General features: G+C 44.9%; 2 protein-coding genes across 4 annotated transcripts in view; both read right to left on the reverse strand.

Moving 5' to 3' along the window:
- TNFSF11 (TNF superfamily member 11) overlaps positions 1 to 9,817 on the reverse strand; it is a 31,476-nt gene extending 21,659 nt beyond the window's left edge. Inside the window, exon 1 of the mRNA XM_083624790.1 lies at positions 9,573 to 9,817. Within this exon, the coding sequence (XP_083480916.1) occupies positions 9,573 to 9,788 (216 nt within the window). The 5' untranslated portion in view covers positions 9,789 to 9,817. The remainder of the gene's footprint in view (positions 1 to 9,572) is intronic.
- DGKH (diacylglycerol kinase eta) overlaps positions 1 to 16,251 on the reverse strand; it is a 764,231-nt gene that overhangs the window by 559,507 nt on the left and 188,473 nt on the right. The gene's annotated exons all lie outside the window — the stretch shown is intronic.

The raw sequence follows: 16,251 nt of genomic DNA on the forward strand, positions 1-16,251 counted from the left end.
AGACAGGGCTTTTTTGCAGTCGGAACTCAGTTGCGGCACTCTCAGGTGGGCGCCATTGCCATGATAAGAGAACGAGTGAGGCGTTCATGGTGAGTTCCGGCACCTCTTTTTCTAGGAAAAATAGTGCTAGTGAGACGACTTCTTCTCGGTGGCTGAGAAGCTCCCCTTGCATGCTGATTGGGCAGCTCTGGAATGCACTCGTGGTTCTGGGCGTGTGTGGTGGGACCAGAGAGGGGCAAGTTAGGATTGATCCTAAGCCCCTTCTGCTTGGCCACATGACCTAGCAACTCAGTAAAAGTTACGCTGGCAAAAGCTGGTGTAACTAAAAAGACTAAAGGCTTGACTTCCCAGCAGCTGCCCCACTGCTGAAGAAGAGCTGTTGTTGTTGTTTTACTTATGCTTTTCAATTTTATACATTTCAAGAATTTTACAATCATTTTAACATTTCAAAACTTGACTTCCTTCCCCCTCTTTCTGCGGTTCCTTAAATTTATTTTTAACATTTTCTGCATATCCAAATGAACTTAATTTGCTCACTTATTCATCTACTTTAAATATACCGTATACTCTTATAAAACTGCAGGTTATTACATTGGTACCTTGGTTTGCATATGTTTTGAATTACAAACACGTGCGTGTCCTGGTTTGCAATTTTTTTTTGGATTACAACCCATTATTTTTGGATTACGAACAAATTTTGGGGGGAGGCCCCATTGGCGAAAGCGCACCTTGGGTTACAACCTGTTTTGGTTTACAAACGGACCTCCGGAACGGATTATGGTTGTAAACCAAGATACCACTGTACAATAATCCTGCCAATGTTCTTATCTGTTTACAGTTTGTAAATATTCAATAAACCATTTCCATTCCTTTATAAAAAGTTTGTTATCTTAATTTCTTATTTTTCCAGTAAGTTTTGCCATTTCTGCATTTTCCTTAAATATTGGTATCCATTCTTCTTTTGCTGGGACGTCTTCTTGCCACTGTAGTCGCATACATGAATAAATTTCTATACTGTTTGTGTAGTTCTGTCCCTATAATTCCCAAAAGGATCCACTGCTGAACACAGTTTCGACCTTATGTAATTATTTTGACTGTTTTTAGATAAGCGATTGTTTTCTATATGTCTCATAGGAAGTAACTCATAAATAAAACAAAACAATGGAAAGCAGTGTATTCGTCTACTGCTGTGGGATCACTGAACATGTGTACTCAAGGTCAACCATGTAGAGTGTTTTGGGTCCATGAATACAACTGTGTGAACCAGGCCTCAGAGTTTCACCCATGTTCCACTTTCTCTAGCACAGTAAAAACTCTTACTCATGCAAAATACAAAAACAGGTAAGCAACCACAGCTTCCTGGTTGAGATTCACAGGGCCATTCTGTTTCCTGTTTGAGATAACAACATGCACTTTTCACTCTGGTGTATGGTTTCACATGTGGTTAAGATTTTCATAAACCAAGACCTCAAGCTACAAGATGGCCCTGAAGAAGGGAACTAAGCTCTAACACAGAGTGAATTCAGGGCAAAATCTGGGCTTCAAAAATCCTGGGAGGGGAACCCACATATGTAACGCTTTAAAAGTTTGATGCCACTATACATTCAACATCAAAAAAACAAAGATCATAGCCACTGGTCCCATCACCTCCTGGCAAATAGAAGGGGAAGAAATGGAGGCAGTGAGAGATTTTACTTTCTTGGGCTCCATGATCACTGCAGATGGTGACAGCAGTCACGAAATTAAAAGATGCCTGCTTCTTGGGAGAAAGGCAATGAGAAACCTAGACAGCATCTTAAAAAGTAGAGACATCACCTTGCCAACAAAGGTCCGTATAGTTAAAGCTATGGTTTTCCCAGTAGTGATGTATGGAACTGAGAGCTGGACCATAAAGAAGGCTGATCGCCGAAGAATTGATGCTTTTGAATTATGGTGGTGGAGGAGACTCTTGAGAGTCCCATGGACTGCAAGAAGATCAAACGTATCCATTCTGAAGGAAATCAGCCCTGAGTGCTCACTGGAAGGGCAGGTCCTGAAGCTGAGGCTCCAATACTTTGGCCACCTCATGAGAAGAGAAGGCTCCCTGGAAAAGACCCTGATGTTGGGAAAGATGGAGGGCACAAGAAGAAGGGGACGACAGAGGACGAGATGGTTGGACAGTGTTCTCAAAGCTACAAACGTGAGTTTGACCAAACTGCAGGAGGCAGTAGAAGACAGGAGAAGACAGGAGTGCCTGGCATGCTCTGGTCTATGGGGTCACAAAGAGTCGGACACGACTAAACAACTAAACAACAACAACAAGAAGACATTCAAAAAATATCACCAACTTTGCAGCTGGCTGAGGGAAGGGCTTTAAACTAGCCACCGCAAGCTGGAAAAAGTGGGGAGGGTTGTGGCTCAAACTCTTAAAATCAGATCTACTAGATCCATATGAAGCCATGTTGGATGGAAGCCCAGCATGGGCAGGCAGGCAGGAGGAGACAGCAACAGAGGGACGTGTGAGTGATGCCATCGCAAATGTGCCTACACAATCTAGCTAACAACTTCAGCAAGACAAGGAATGTTCATGACAATTTTATTAAGATTTACGAGTTGCTTGCTAGCTACCAATCTTCATCAACCAGTTTAAGGTCGCGTATGTAAACTTTCCGCAGACTGGGAAACAGGGAATATAGCAAAAGGGGGAAGTTGTTGAACCAAAGGTGAACAATCATAATCAATACTATAATTACCAAAAGCCAAAGGTGTAGTGTTGTATGTAGTTAAAAGCATGTCAGAAAGTTTTGGTGGCTAACAGGTGGCAAATACATTTTATATTCTGTACTTGAACCATAGTAAAGGTAAAGGTAAAGGGACCCCTGACCATTAGGTCCAGTCGTGACCGACTCTGGGGTTGTGGCGCTCATCTCGCTTTATTGGCCGAGGGAGCCGGCATATAGCTTCCGGGTCATGTGGCCAGCATGACTAAGCCGCTTCTGGCGAACCAGAGCAGCGCACGGAAACGCCGTTTACCTTCCCGCCAGAGCGGTACCTATTTATCTACTTGCACTTTGACGTGCTTTCGAACTGCTAGGTTGGCAGGAGCAGGGACTGAACAATGGGAGCTCACCCTGTTGTGGGGATTTGAACCATAGTAAGAACCTGCAAAAGACTGGGCAACGGGTGAAATTAAGAAAAATGCATCAAACATGAAAGTAAACATGAGGAACAGATAAAAGTTGCTAAACTTGAGGCAGCTGTGGGGGAGGTGGCAGAAAAAGGCTACATATTCTGAATGGGCTTCGGGGCCAGCATCTAAGTCAGGGGTAGGCAAGCTAAGGCCCAGGGGCTGGATGCGGCCCAATCACCTTCTCAATCCGGCCCATGGACGGTCTGGGAATCAGCGTGTTTTTACATGAGCAGAATGTGTGCTTTTATTTAAAATGCATCTCTGGGTTATTTGTGGGGCACAGGAATTCGTTCATTTTTTCCCCCAAAATACAGTGGTACCTCGGGTTACATACGCTTCAGGTTACAAACTCCGCTAACCCAGAAATATTACCTCGGGTTAAGAACTTTGCTTCAGGATGAGAACAGAAATTGTGCTCCGGCGGCGCGGCAGCAGCAGGAGGCCCCATTAGCTAAAGTGCTGCTTCAGGTTAAGAACTGTTTCAGGTTAAGAACGGACTTCCGGAACGAATTAAGGACTTAACCCGAGGTACCACTGTATAGTCTGGCCCACCACATGGTCTGAGGGACGGTGGACCGGCCCATGGCTGAAAAAAGGTTGCTGGCCCCTGATCTAAGTGCTGCTAAAGGCAGAAGGGAGATTATCTTGGCTGCAAGTCAAGGGGTGCTGTTCACATGTAGCCTTGCATTTGCTCTTAAGAGCAACCCCCCATCCCTGCTACACTACAGTTGCTTTCTGAAACTCCTTGAGTTTTCAAGCTTGTGTTGCTCTCTAGATTTCTGGAGCATACATGATACAGCACAAGTCACAATGATAGGCAGCTGTTAGCAAAATGCTTTATAAATTCAGATGCAGTATACTTTTGAGGACCAGACTCTAAGGACAAAGATACAAGAATCACGGATACTCCAGCAAGTCGGATTTAACATGGAAGGAAGCATTAAACTGCACAAACACTGAAATATGCACAGAAACTGATGGGTAGCATCTCTGTGCCAAAACAACTCCCTTCTTTCCTTCCATTCTTAAGTGACACATTGGATGACCCTTGAACACAGGAATCTTATCATCGGTCTCATCCCCTCTGCCCCTAGTCCTTGACACTAGTCCTTCAGCTTGGACCTAAAAATGAATGTTTAAGAGCATGACAAATTTCCATCCTTGCAGGAGGACAAGGACAGTGTATTTGGAGTATTGGTTCTCACATCTCCTGTACATACTGCCTCTCTCAGATGAGGACAGAGATCGTTAAAATCTAAAATCTAACGACTCTGTGGACCAATCTGAAATTTCTAAAGAATTTTACTCCAAATGAAGAACTGAGTAAATGTCTGGCTAGTTCAGACCGTGAATTTGAATTAGTATGCAAATTTCCAAGAACCAAGAGAGATGTGGTAAGGGTAGGACTCAGGTCTCTACCTAGATCAGGTATCCCCAAACTCGGCCCTCCAGCTGTTTTGGGACTACAACTCCCATCATTCCTAGCTAACAGGACCAGTGGTCAGGGATGATGGGAACTGTAGTCCGAAAACAGCTGGAGGGCTGAGTTTCCGGACGCCTGACCTAGATATTTTATCAGTGTGCCTCATCTCAGACAAAGTGAAAATAAAAGCCTAAGAACTGCCTTGCCAGGTCAGGCCAGGGTCTTTCCATTCTAGCACACGATTTCCAACGGCTGCCTGTGGACTCTACCCCAGTTAAACCCAGTGCTAACATTCCCCTGGAGGTCTGGTAAAAGCGATCAGTGTTTGCAGTTAAATGTTCCATATTCAACTTCTTCCAAGTATGAACATCCAAAGTGTATATTACTGCTATGAAATTTTTTAGCTGTTTTTGATGTTGTCTTTTAAGTGGTTGCAACCCACTCCAGGACCTTAGGGTGAAAAGTGAGTAATAAAATAAAATCATCATCATCATTTGCCTCTTAACATGAGTAATTTCTCTCTCTTTCTTTGTCTTGTTGTTTATACATTTAACATGGATATTTCATTCAAATACGGTTGACATTAATGGAGCATGAATCTACCACAGGTGATTCTAATTCTTCTGTAAACCCATCTAAGCTGGTTGGTCATCTTTTGCTTCCAGAAGTTAAATTATGCTTAGGGGGGCAACTTAAAAGACTCAGACTCTTGCTTATCTGCAGAACAAGGTGCACAAAGGTCTCTCCCACCAGCCACTCTCTTCCTTTTTCGGTTCCCTATTTTTATTAGATGGGGCAACCCTAGCAGCACATGGTGTTCTGTATGTGGCTGTGCTACAGACTAGAATAAATGGTTTGTTGCCTGCTTGTTGGACTACACTGGCTGTTATTTGATGCTGGGAGAGCCAAAACGAATAAAAACGTGATTTGAGCTCAACTTCTTTTTCTATCATGTAGAAAGAAATTCATTCTGTGCTCTAGTGGACAAATATGACAGAGCTATAAAATTACAGAACGCAGATAGCATTTCTCCAAGTTACAATATTGTTCGCTGTATGAACTTTGCATTCCAATGGCAAGACCTTTGTGATTAAGCCAAGTTTGCACAACTTTTGACCTGCTGAGCCCACCAGGCACTCGGCTGGCGGTCTGCTTTGGCTAGCTGCCAGGAACTGCCCAGACAGAGAAGGCTCTGCAAACAGGGCCCAGGCCACAACTCACGTCTGGTGGCTCATCTTTACGTAGCTCATTCAGGCTTATATCAACCCATCTGAAATTGTTCCGATGCACCAGTAAACAAACCGTTTTTTAAGGTTAGTGCTTAAGGTCAGAGTTTTTAAAAAGTACCAGTGAACTGAACCAGAGTCAAACCCAAATGTGCAATTTTATTGTCCCGGTGAATAGAGAGTCACACCTCAGAAATACGTTTTTTTAAAAAATTAATCAGATATGAACCTCGGAACCTCATCCTTCCCCAAACACTGGTACCCAGGGCACTTAGAGAATCAGGGCAAGCATCCCAAGCCTTGCATGTGGGGTGGGGAACTTCTGGAGAACCAGAGCAGCGCATGGAAACGCCATTTACCTTCCCGCCAGAGTGGTACCTATTTATCTACTTGCACTTTGACATGCTTTCGAACTGCTAGGTTAGCAGGAGCAGGGACCGAGCAATGGGAGCTCACCCCGTCGCGGGGATTCAAACCGCCAACCTTCTGATCGGCAAGTCCTAGGCGCTGTGGTTTAACCCACAGTGCCACCCGCATCCCGATGTGCAGAGTTGCAGATTAAAACCAACGGGCTGCAGAAGAGGAAGCCCACATGATGCCCTGCAGATATTTTGGACAAAAGCTGCCATCAGCTTTGGCCAGCCTGGAGTTAGAAATGCCATCATCCAAAATGATCAGCCGGCACCACATGGGCTACAGCAACGCAGTGACACTAGGTGTTCAGTTTGCATGTGTTCCGAGGCACTAAGTGAAAGCCCAAAGGAGAAGACTCCAACTTTAAGTTATCAAATGCTTTTTGGCAATGAGAAAATATTACCTACTTGACAATTCCGCATTCACAAGGCTGTCTTACCCAACTGAACTGCCTTTCCAGGACCCAGATGTTGACTCCCTGGGTTTGCGGCTGCCAGTTAATCTAGATGCAATGTATATGGCACAGCTGACACTGGTGGAATTGCACACTTGGCGGCTTAAAAGGGGTTTTGTGAATGGAAGCTGTAGCGGATGAAGAAATACTTGCAGCCCAATCCGAAGCATGGCAGATAAAGGGAAGCCTTACTCAAAAGTAAACCCCACTGAGTCGGATGGGGCATCAGGTTACTTCCTTAATACATCTCATTGGTCTGTTGTATGCAGTTGCACAGACAGTCAACATTATCATCCTCAGAAATCCAATACTGAGCAGGGGACGGACCTTTCATTTAAGATACTGACGCATCTGTGAAGACCGCAAGTTTCAGTGAAGTGATTTACATGAGCTAACAGATGAATACCCAAGATATACAAGAGCATAATGGTTAAAGTGTTAGACTAGGGCCTGGGAAAGCAGGGTTCGAGTCCCCATTCAGCCATGAAGCTCACTGGGCAATCTAGGGCCAGCCACCATCCCTAAGCCTAACCTACCTCACCGGGTTGTTGTGAGGGTGGAATGGGGAGAAGAGCCATGTACACCCCTCTTGAGCTCCTTCCATCATGAAGCTCAAGGCGCTTTCCTTGAAATAGCCAGGACTGACCAGATCCAGACTACTGAGCTTCAGCAGAATGGTCGCATCCTGGATTGGGGTGGTTATTTGAAGCTTAAAAGGAGCCACCTGGGTGGAATCCCAATATTTATGCTTTTTGTCTTGTTGTAAGGCAAGCTGTTTAATATCCCAAGGGGGAAATCTCCCTTGCATTTATTCCATAACACTTGTACAAACGTTTCTACAGCGCAGCATTACTGCCTTGCACTACTAAGAAATGTTTCGTTCGTCAGGAAGAAAAGAGAAACCCAAAACCAGAATTTGCTTCTACCTCTGGGGAGATAAGAGCAAACATCAGCCTCTAACTTCCTTTGAGAAATTTCAGAACGCTAAGCCAAAACAACAAAAAAAGCGAACTCAACCAATGCACAGGGTAATTTCCAAGAAAGAAAGAAAAATCTTTTCAGCACCACAGCATAAACCACCAGAAAGTCGACGCTACAAGCTGCCTCCTCTACCCCGGCAATGCAGATATATTTGTGCTGTCCACAACAAACCCCTCTTTATTTTCTAGATTTCTGTGGTATGAGGTTCTCTCTTTCAGAGATGAAATAAGGCATTTCTGGAACCCCTCTTCTTGAATCTATTCAGCAGCATCTATTCTTTTCCCAGGATTAAGAGATAAAAAATTTTTTAACAGATACCAGTCATAAAAATCCAGCTCTTTCCCAAAGTGAATGCAATAAGAATCAGTTTCAGCCGGCTTTCTCTCTGCATTAAGAAAGTTACTAGATCCATGTCTGGGCACAATCCCAGCCCCACAGTAACCAATCACAATTATATTAAAGTGGATTGCTACCTTGAGCTTGAGTTGACAGCCACACGGTTTCAAAGCTAAGGTTCACCAGCAATCACCAGGTTATTATTTTTCCATGAGACATTTACATCTCTGTCTTTCCAGTTTCCAAAACATCTAAGCAACTCGCTTCCAACTGTATGGCAGCCATGATCCCCTTCAAGTTTCTAATCATGAGTTACCAAACTGATCAGCAAAAATCAAAGCTGAAGTTCCATGCACGGGCACCCTTAAGCTCTCAGTAGCAGCTCCTTCTTCCCTCTGCCTTTTCCCGACTTAACGGAAAGCTGTGAAGTTTGTGGGTTGGGTGCATCTTTTTAAGCTCCGTTGGTTAGAGCCCAGTGCTGATAACCCTAAGGCTGCAGGTTTGATCCCCTTATGGGACAGCTTTAATTTCTGCATTGCTGGGGACTGGACTAGATCAGGTTCTTTCCAATTCTACAATTCTATGAAATATTAAGCTTGAACTTGCCACCTTCAAGTTCGACGGCAGCTACAACCACGGAGTAACATTGCCTCATCCTCGTTCCAGTTAAACAGGCGCTACTCAACAAGCAGTGAATTTGAACATCTTGTTAAAAATAAAAAGCTACATGTGCTTTTCAGAGGGTTTATAAGCACACACACAAACCCAACAGCACATCACCCCCTTTTGGCCCAAGCTAGCCATTGACCTCATCTGTTTTTTGGGAGAAAAGCAATGACAAACCTAGACAGCATCTTAAAAAGCAGAGACATCACCTTGCCAACAAAGGTCTGTATAGTAAAAGCTATGGTTTTCCCAGTAGTGATGTATGGAAGTGAGAGCTGGACCATAAAGAAGGCTGATTGCCAAAGAATTGATGCTTTTGAATTATGGTGCTGGAGGAGACCCTTGAGAGTCCCATGGACTGCAAGAAGATCAAACGTATCCATTCTTAAGGAAATCAGCCCTGAGTGCTCACTGGAAGGGCAGATCCTGAAGCTGAGGCTCCAATACTTTGGCCACCTCATGAGAAGAGAAGACTCCCTGGAAAAGACCCTGATGTTGGGAAAGATGGAGGGCACAAGGAGAAGGGGACGACAGAGGACGAGATGGTGGGACAGTGTTCTTGAAGCTACCAGAATGAGTTTGACCAAACTGCGGGAGGCAGTGGAAGACGGGAGTCATAGCTGTCGATTTATCCCTTTTCTTGCGAGGAATCCTATTCGGAATAAAGGAATTTCCCTTAAAAAGGGGGAAATATTGACAGCTATGGCAGGAGCGCCTGGCGTGCTCTGGTCCATGGGGTCACGAAGAGGCGGACACGACTAAACAACAACAAGCCACTGACCTGATGGTCAACCTTCCCCTGGGACCTGCGCTCAAGCCCCCCAGCCGCGACGGCCCAGCGCACCGGGAGCCGCGCGCCGTCGGTGCGCCCGCGCGCATCCCTCGCCGGGGATCCCCGCTTACCTGCGCTCGGAAGTAGAGGAAGAGGGCGATGCTGCAGACCACCTGGCCGAGGCCCAGCAGCGCCAGCGCGGCCAGCAGCGATCGCGAGGCGGGCGCGGCGGAGGGCTGCGCGCTGGGCGGCGGAGGGGGCGCGGGCAGGGAAGGCAGCGGCGGGGCGCCCTCCGGCTCCTCGGCGCCGCGCAAGTACTTGGCGTAGTCTCGGCTGGCGCGCCGCATCTCCGCGCGCTCGCGCCCAAACTGCCGCCCGGAGCGCAGCGCCACCCGACGGGCCCTTTATAGGCTCGCCCGACGGCGACGCCCAGTCGGGACCGGCTCCGCCCCGACGGGCAGGGAGGGCAGCGCGCCGAGGAAGCCCGGCCGGGAGGCGGAAAAGCCGACGGCTGCTTGTCGCGGACGCGCGGGCGGAGAGCCGTCGAGGGGCAGCAGCAGCAGCAGCAACGCTGTCGCGGATCATCCGCTCCTGCGCCCGGCTGGAGAACTTCAGAATCGCCTTCCAGGGGGGTTCCTTGCTGCTTCGGACATCGACTCCCCTTTCTCTCCCCCGCTTTCACTTTTCTCCTTTCACTTGGAGCGGGGGAAGGGGCTTGTGTGGAAGCCGAAATCCAGCCCGCTCGTTTTATATTTTTTTCCCCAAAATTTTTTTATTGGTTTTCACAACATTATAAACAAACAAACACATAAGACAAGCAAACATAAACCATAGCCTTATTGAAAATTACACTTATTAACATTGTTAATAAGTGACTTCCTCGCTTCCCCTTGGTTGCATTTCATTGCATGTCCTTTTAACGGTTTTCCAAATCACAGTTCTTATAAAATTTAACTTTAACATACTTAAATCTTCATATTATGAAATTAAACATATTAATTCATCACTTAAATAAAATCCTAAGCCAATTAAGTATCTGCAAGCTGTTTTCAGTTAGTTTAGCTTAACAAATTTAGCTAAATAATCATTAAATTTCTTCCATTCTTCGTGGTGTTCCTCCTTCTTCTGGTCGCGGACTCTTCCGGTTAGATCGGCTAGCTCCAAAAAATCCATCATCTTCATCTGCCATTCTTCTGTTGTTCGTAATTCTTGGGTTTTCCACTTTTTAGCTAACAAAATACGAGCCTCAGTTGTGGCATACAAAAATAAATTCACATCTTTCTTGGGCAATTCCAAACCTGTTATTCCAAGAAGAAAGGCCTCTGGTTTCTTTATAAATGTATATTTCAACATTCTTTTCAATTCATTATAAATCTTTCCCCAGAAGTCTTTCACCTGGATCTTGATAAAGCCATTGCACTCCTATTTCTGTTTGGATTAGACTATGCTCTTTCACTGGTCCTTCCTGGCATCCGCGTGGTTGGATCCAAGTAGTAATCCTAAATTTAAATCCCGTCGCACTCAGTAGGAACCATGTCCAAAGAAACTTCCGTAGATCCCGGCTGTGTGTTGGCCCCCCTACCGCACCCCAGAGGACCACCGACCGAAGGGGAGGAGGGTTTGGGGAATGTAACAGAACCTTTATTGTTAGCAATGGTCACATTCCGATGCCCTGTTTTTACACCCTAAGACGCTATAAAATGTATGGGACTCCACCATTTCTAAATGAAACAAGTAAAGGTAAAGGGGCCCCTAACCATTAGATCCAGTCGTGGCCGACTCTGGGGTTGCGGCGCTCATCTTGCTTTACTGGCTGAGGGAGCTGACATACAGCTTCCGGGCCATGTGGCCAGCATGACTAAGCCGCTTCTGGCGAACCAGAACAGCGCACGGAAACGCCGTTTACCTTCCTGCCGGAGCGGTACCTATTTATCTACTTGCACTTTGACGTGCTTTTGAACTGCTAGATTGGCAGGAGCTGGGACCGAGCAATGGGAACTCACCCCATCGCGGGGATTCAGACCGCTGACCTTCTGATCGGCAAGTCCTAGGCTCTGTGGTTTAACCCACAGCGCCACCCGCGTCCCAATGAAACAATTATTTCCAAATAAAAGGTAAAAGACCACTCTGCTGCTCTACATTATTATTACTATTTATTAATTTATACACCACCCTTCATTCAAGGATGACATGAAAACGCAGAAGTACGTAACATAAAAACAAAAATAATAAAATAAACCCCTACTGTGCACAAAGAGAGAGAGAGAGCTTAAAAGGCAATAGATGGTTTAATTAGCCAAAGGTTGTTCCTGGGTACCTGGTGAAATTGGGAGAAAGACCACATCTTATTTCTGGCCAGGTTGCCTGCAGTGGGTGTGCCTCATGGGCATTCAAAAGAGCCTTGGACAAGTTTGGAAAATTTGCACATATATATTTATCATTAAAGTTGGCAGGACTTACACCCAGGTAAACATGGCAGGAATCAAACTGCATGTCTGCTCTTCTCTGTTTTGGAAACATGTTGTGTTGCTTGAACTCTCTCACTTTCCATGGTGCTACGGTGCTGTCTGTGGGATCAGCAGAACATTTGACAAAGCACCATACATTTAATGAAACAAGCTGAGCGCCACGGAAAACGCCCAGGCCTGCCTTCTCCATTGTAGGTAGGGAAAACCCTTTCCAGTTCTGTGGGACTGGGCTGCACTTCTGATACACAAACCAGCAACCACACAGGAAGCCTCAAAGCCTGTGAGAAGACTTTCAAGACAACAGTTTATTTTCCCCACATGGAGCTCAGCACAAACATTCAAAGACCCACATGGGATACAGATGAGGAAAGCAACCTCCATGTAGGTCTTTAACTGTGCAAACTCACCCTTAGTTCCATACTTCGCAATAGCTTTGTCTTGGGTGAGGGCTGCAAAGCGAGGTTTAATGTGTGGCTAAGTATGTGATTTATTCATAATGATTTTAATCTTTCTGCTTCTTGTGTTTTATATTGCCTTATTTTGTTGCCATTCTTGGTGAAGGAAGGCACAGAAATCACTGTGAAATAAACTCTTCCTCAGTACAGTGGTAACTCGGGTTACACACGCTTCAGGTTACAGACGCTTCAGGTTACAGATGCTTCAGGTTACATACGCTTCAGGTTACAGACTCCGCTAACCCAGAAATAGTACCTCGGGTTAAGAACTTTGCTTCAGGATGAGAACAGAAATCGTGTTCTGGCGGTGCGGCGGCAGCAGGAGACCCCATCAGCTAAAGTGGTACCTCAGCTTAAGAACAGTTTCAGGTTAAGAACAGACCTCCAGAATGAATTAAGTTCTTAGCCCGAGGTACCACTGTACCTGGCATTGAAATGCTTTGTACAAGCCCAAAACAAGAAATTTATAAGTCTTATTTCTGAAGTTTTTATCTGGTATCTTTATACACACATGTCTGACCTTTCCCTTCCTCGACATAAAAAGAATGTTGCTGTTGGTTTTGTTTAGTTTTTGACCAAAGTGAAAATTATTCAGCATGCCTCACATCTGATGACTGACGTCCAAAACAGGCTTAGAGCTGAGCCACGGGGAGCTTTGGGACTCATTATTTGCTGCAGTGATCCTGTAACACATGTTTTCAAAGATGAATCTGCCACAAACAGGGATTTGGGATTCTGTTATGGGTAGAAGGGTGGAAACAAGGACTTGAGCCAGGAGGGATGATCTGCTAGGAAGTTCTCCTACATAAGCGCCACTGAAACAGAAGGAGCTCTGCAATAGCTGAGCAGTGCTGTTTCACCAGCTCATGTTCATTTCATGAAGATTGTGCAGGAGAACTTCTCGGTGGACAGTATTTCATGTTCATCAGAGGCAGTGGGTCAGAGTCATTTGGGTGTTCTGTCTCAGGCACCAAAATGACTCAAAACACCTTTGTTCTTTTATATATTATATTTTTTTAATTTATTTTTTGCAAAAAATTTATTAGTTTTAACAATATTAACGACAAACAAAAACACAAAACAAACAAAACATAACAAACATAAATCATAACCTTATTGAAAATAACAGTTATTAACTTTGTAAAGCGACTTCCTCGTTTCCCCTTAGTTGAATTGCATTGCATATCCTTATAATGGTTTTCCAAATCCCAATTTTGATACCTTTTAAATTAAACATTAACATCTTTAAATCTTCTCCTTCTTGTATTAAACATATTATTTTATCAGTTAACATAAATACAATCCTAAGCCCATGTTCTTTTACATATTATAGGGTAGACACAAAAGTTGTCAAGCTTTGTAAATTTTGGGCCAAAGTTGTTGAGTCTTTTTTTTTAATCATAAAAAAGAAGTTTTGAGCTATTTCCAAGTAAATTTGCCAAAATATTCACTTCTGACATCTTCAGGTCCGGATTTTTGTGCACATTTAAGCAATTTTCACCTATATGCTGTTTACAAGGGCCAAATCCCAGGAATGTCAGCGAAATTCTGGATGTATGGAAGCCCTAATATACTAGCATGAATGCCTACCTACAATCAGGAATTAGTGGTGTAACACTGCTGCTGCTTTTATGACAGAACTTTTCATGATATTTTAGCTTGGCTGTGAGTCCTGGAAGACCTGGCCTGGCGGGCAAGACCTGGACTGACTCCAGCTACAAAAGCTGGAGCAGCTGAACAGATGTTTGGGTTGGGGTATTATTTAGGGGTTTTTGTAGGGAGGTTCCGTGGCTGTTATTATTGCCCTAATTATTTAAAACTACTCTTTTAAGCTGTGTGATTTCAAATTGGTTTTGTTGTTGTATAAATTAAGGGACGTAAGATGTGCCTGGGAGGAGAGGAGCCTGGGAGAGCAGTGATGGCCAATTGCACTGGTTCTGGGCAAGGGGAGCTATGGTGTCAGGGGTGGGGCAGGCCAGGTTAGGGGCACACAGCACAGGATGTGAACATTGTGCATGGATCAGTCAGGACAAACGCTTGTCTCTGGACACTGGACCGTCTTGGCTGATAAAAACTAGCTGGATGGGAACCAACAAACTGAAGCTCAGTCTAGATAAGGCTGAGGCACTGTTAGTGGGCATGTCCCTAGACCGGATTGGTGGGGTTACACTCCCTCTGAAGGAGCAGGTATGCTGCATGTGGGAAGAGCAAGGCAGGCGCATCGGTGTCGTCTCAGATTACTTGGGAAGGACCCAGGAGAGGAGAAGACTTAGGCAGCTGTGGGAAGGCAGGGGCCTTCAGGTTTAGCGAGTGCCTCATTGGGCAAGACCTACCAAGAAGAGTTGCTGTGCTCATTGGGTCTGGCAGTCTGATAAAGAGTTAACTTCACTTACTCCATGTGATGGAGTGGTGGGCCAGTCCACCATCCATCAGACCATGTGGTGGGCCGGACTATATTTTGGGGAAATGAACGCGTTCCTATGCCCCACAAATAACCCAGAGATGCATTTTAAATAAAAGGACACATTCTACTCATGTAAAAACACACTGATTCCCATACCATCCACCAGGCAGACTGAGAAGGCGATTGGGTCACATCCGGCCCCCAGGCCTTAGGTTCCCCACCCCTGAGAGGTGTGGCTCCTCCATGAGAAGTCTGGAGGGCAACAGCACAAGAAGGGGCCTTTTCTGCAGTGGCTCCCCGTTTGTGGGATGCTCTCCCCACGAAGGCTCACCTGGCTCCTCCATTACATATCTTTAGGCATCAGGCAAAAACATTCCTCTTCTCCCGAGCTTTTGGCTGATTAAAAAAAAAATCAATGGCTTTGTTTGTGGAAGGAGGGTTATTTGTTTTTCTTCTTATTATGTTATGTGTTTTCATTTTGTATTTTTATGTTGTGAACCACACTATGATGTTCGGATGAAGGGTGGTATACAAATTTAATAATAAGAGCAACAACTGACCCTCCAGGCATATCCAAAGTCCATTTTGGGGGCCTAATCTGGCTGGTTTAATCCGGCCCCTGTGGCAGTTCATTCCTAAAAAACCCTCAAACCTCAACAACCTCAATCCTAAAAAAAGGTCAACAAACTTGGTTGGCCCTCTGGTCCCCACGGCCCTTCACTTCATCAAATCTGGCCCTCTTTGAAAAAAGTTTGGACACTACCGCACTCGTGTAAAATGAAAGGAAGCTGAGTCAGCTCAGTACCATGAAGATTAACGACTGACTCATTGGATGATGCTTGGGTTCCTGAAGATACTTACCGTAGGTTGTAATGACAGTCCATCAAAAGGAAACCTACATGTGACAAAGTTAAAAGGAATGAAGTCTTTGTGTGAGCCAGAGTCTGGTCAGATGTGGCTTCTGAACTCTTATCTTCTCATTTAATACCAAGATAAATAGTATTAGTAACCGGGCAGACATATAGTACCTAAGAGCGAAATAAAGAGAACTAATCTATGCCCCAACAAAGGACTTAAATAATAATCCTACTGTAAAGCTATAATCTTGTTTCCAGATGCCTAGAAGGACTACTCACAGCCATGGAACTTACTTCTGAATAGAGGATCACGCTATAAAACGATATCCTCAATCACGTTTCTCATAGTTCCACTCCACCAAACAGAAATTAGTGATGATGTATCACTGAAAATGGCAAAAAGATATACAGGACTGGAAAGAACAGATCGTGGTTTGTTGTTTGGACGCGGAAAGATAATAAAAAGATTTCAAGCAGGCAGTAGAAAGAGAGATGGATTCACAGCAAAACATTGAACCCAGTTTATCTCTAAGGTTAGAGTACGAATATAACATTATGGTAGTCCCAGAAAAATATGTAAACCTCTTTTTTTGCCGCCTACATGTCCCAACTTGCTCCTTTTGACA

This window comes from Podarcis filfolensis (assembly GCF_964270895.1).
Source record: "Podarcis filfolensis genome assembly, chromosome: 7".
Lineage (NCBI taxonomy): Eukaryota > Metazoa > Chordata > Lepidosauria > Squamata > Lacertidae > Podarcis > Podarcis filfolensis.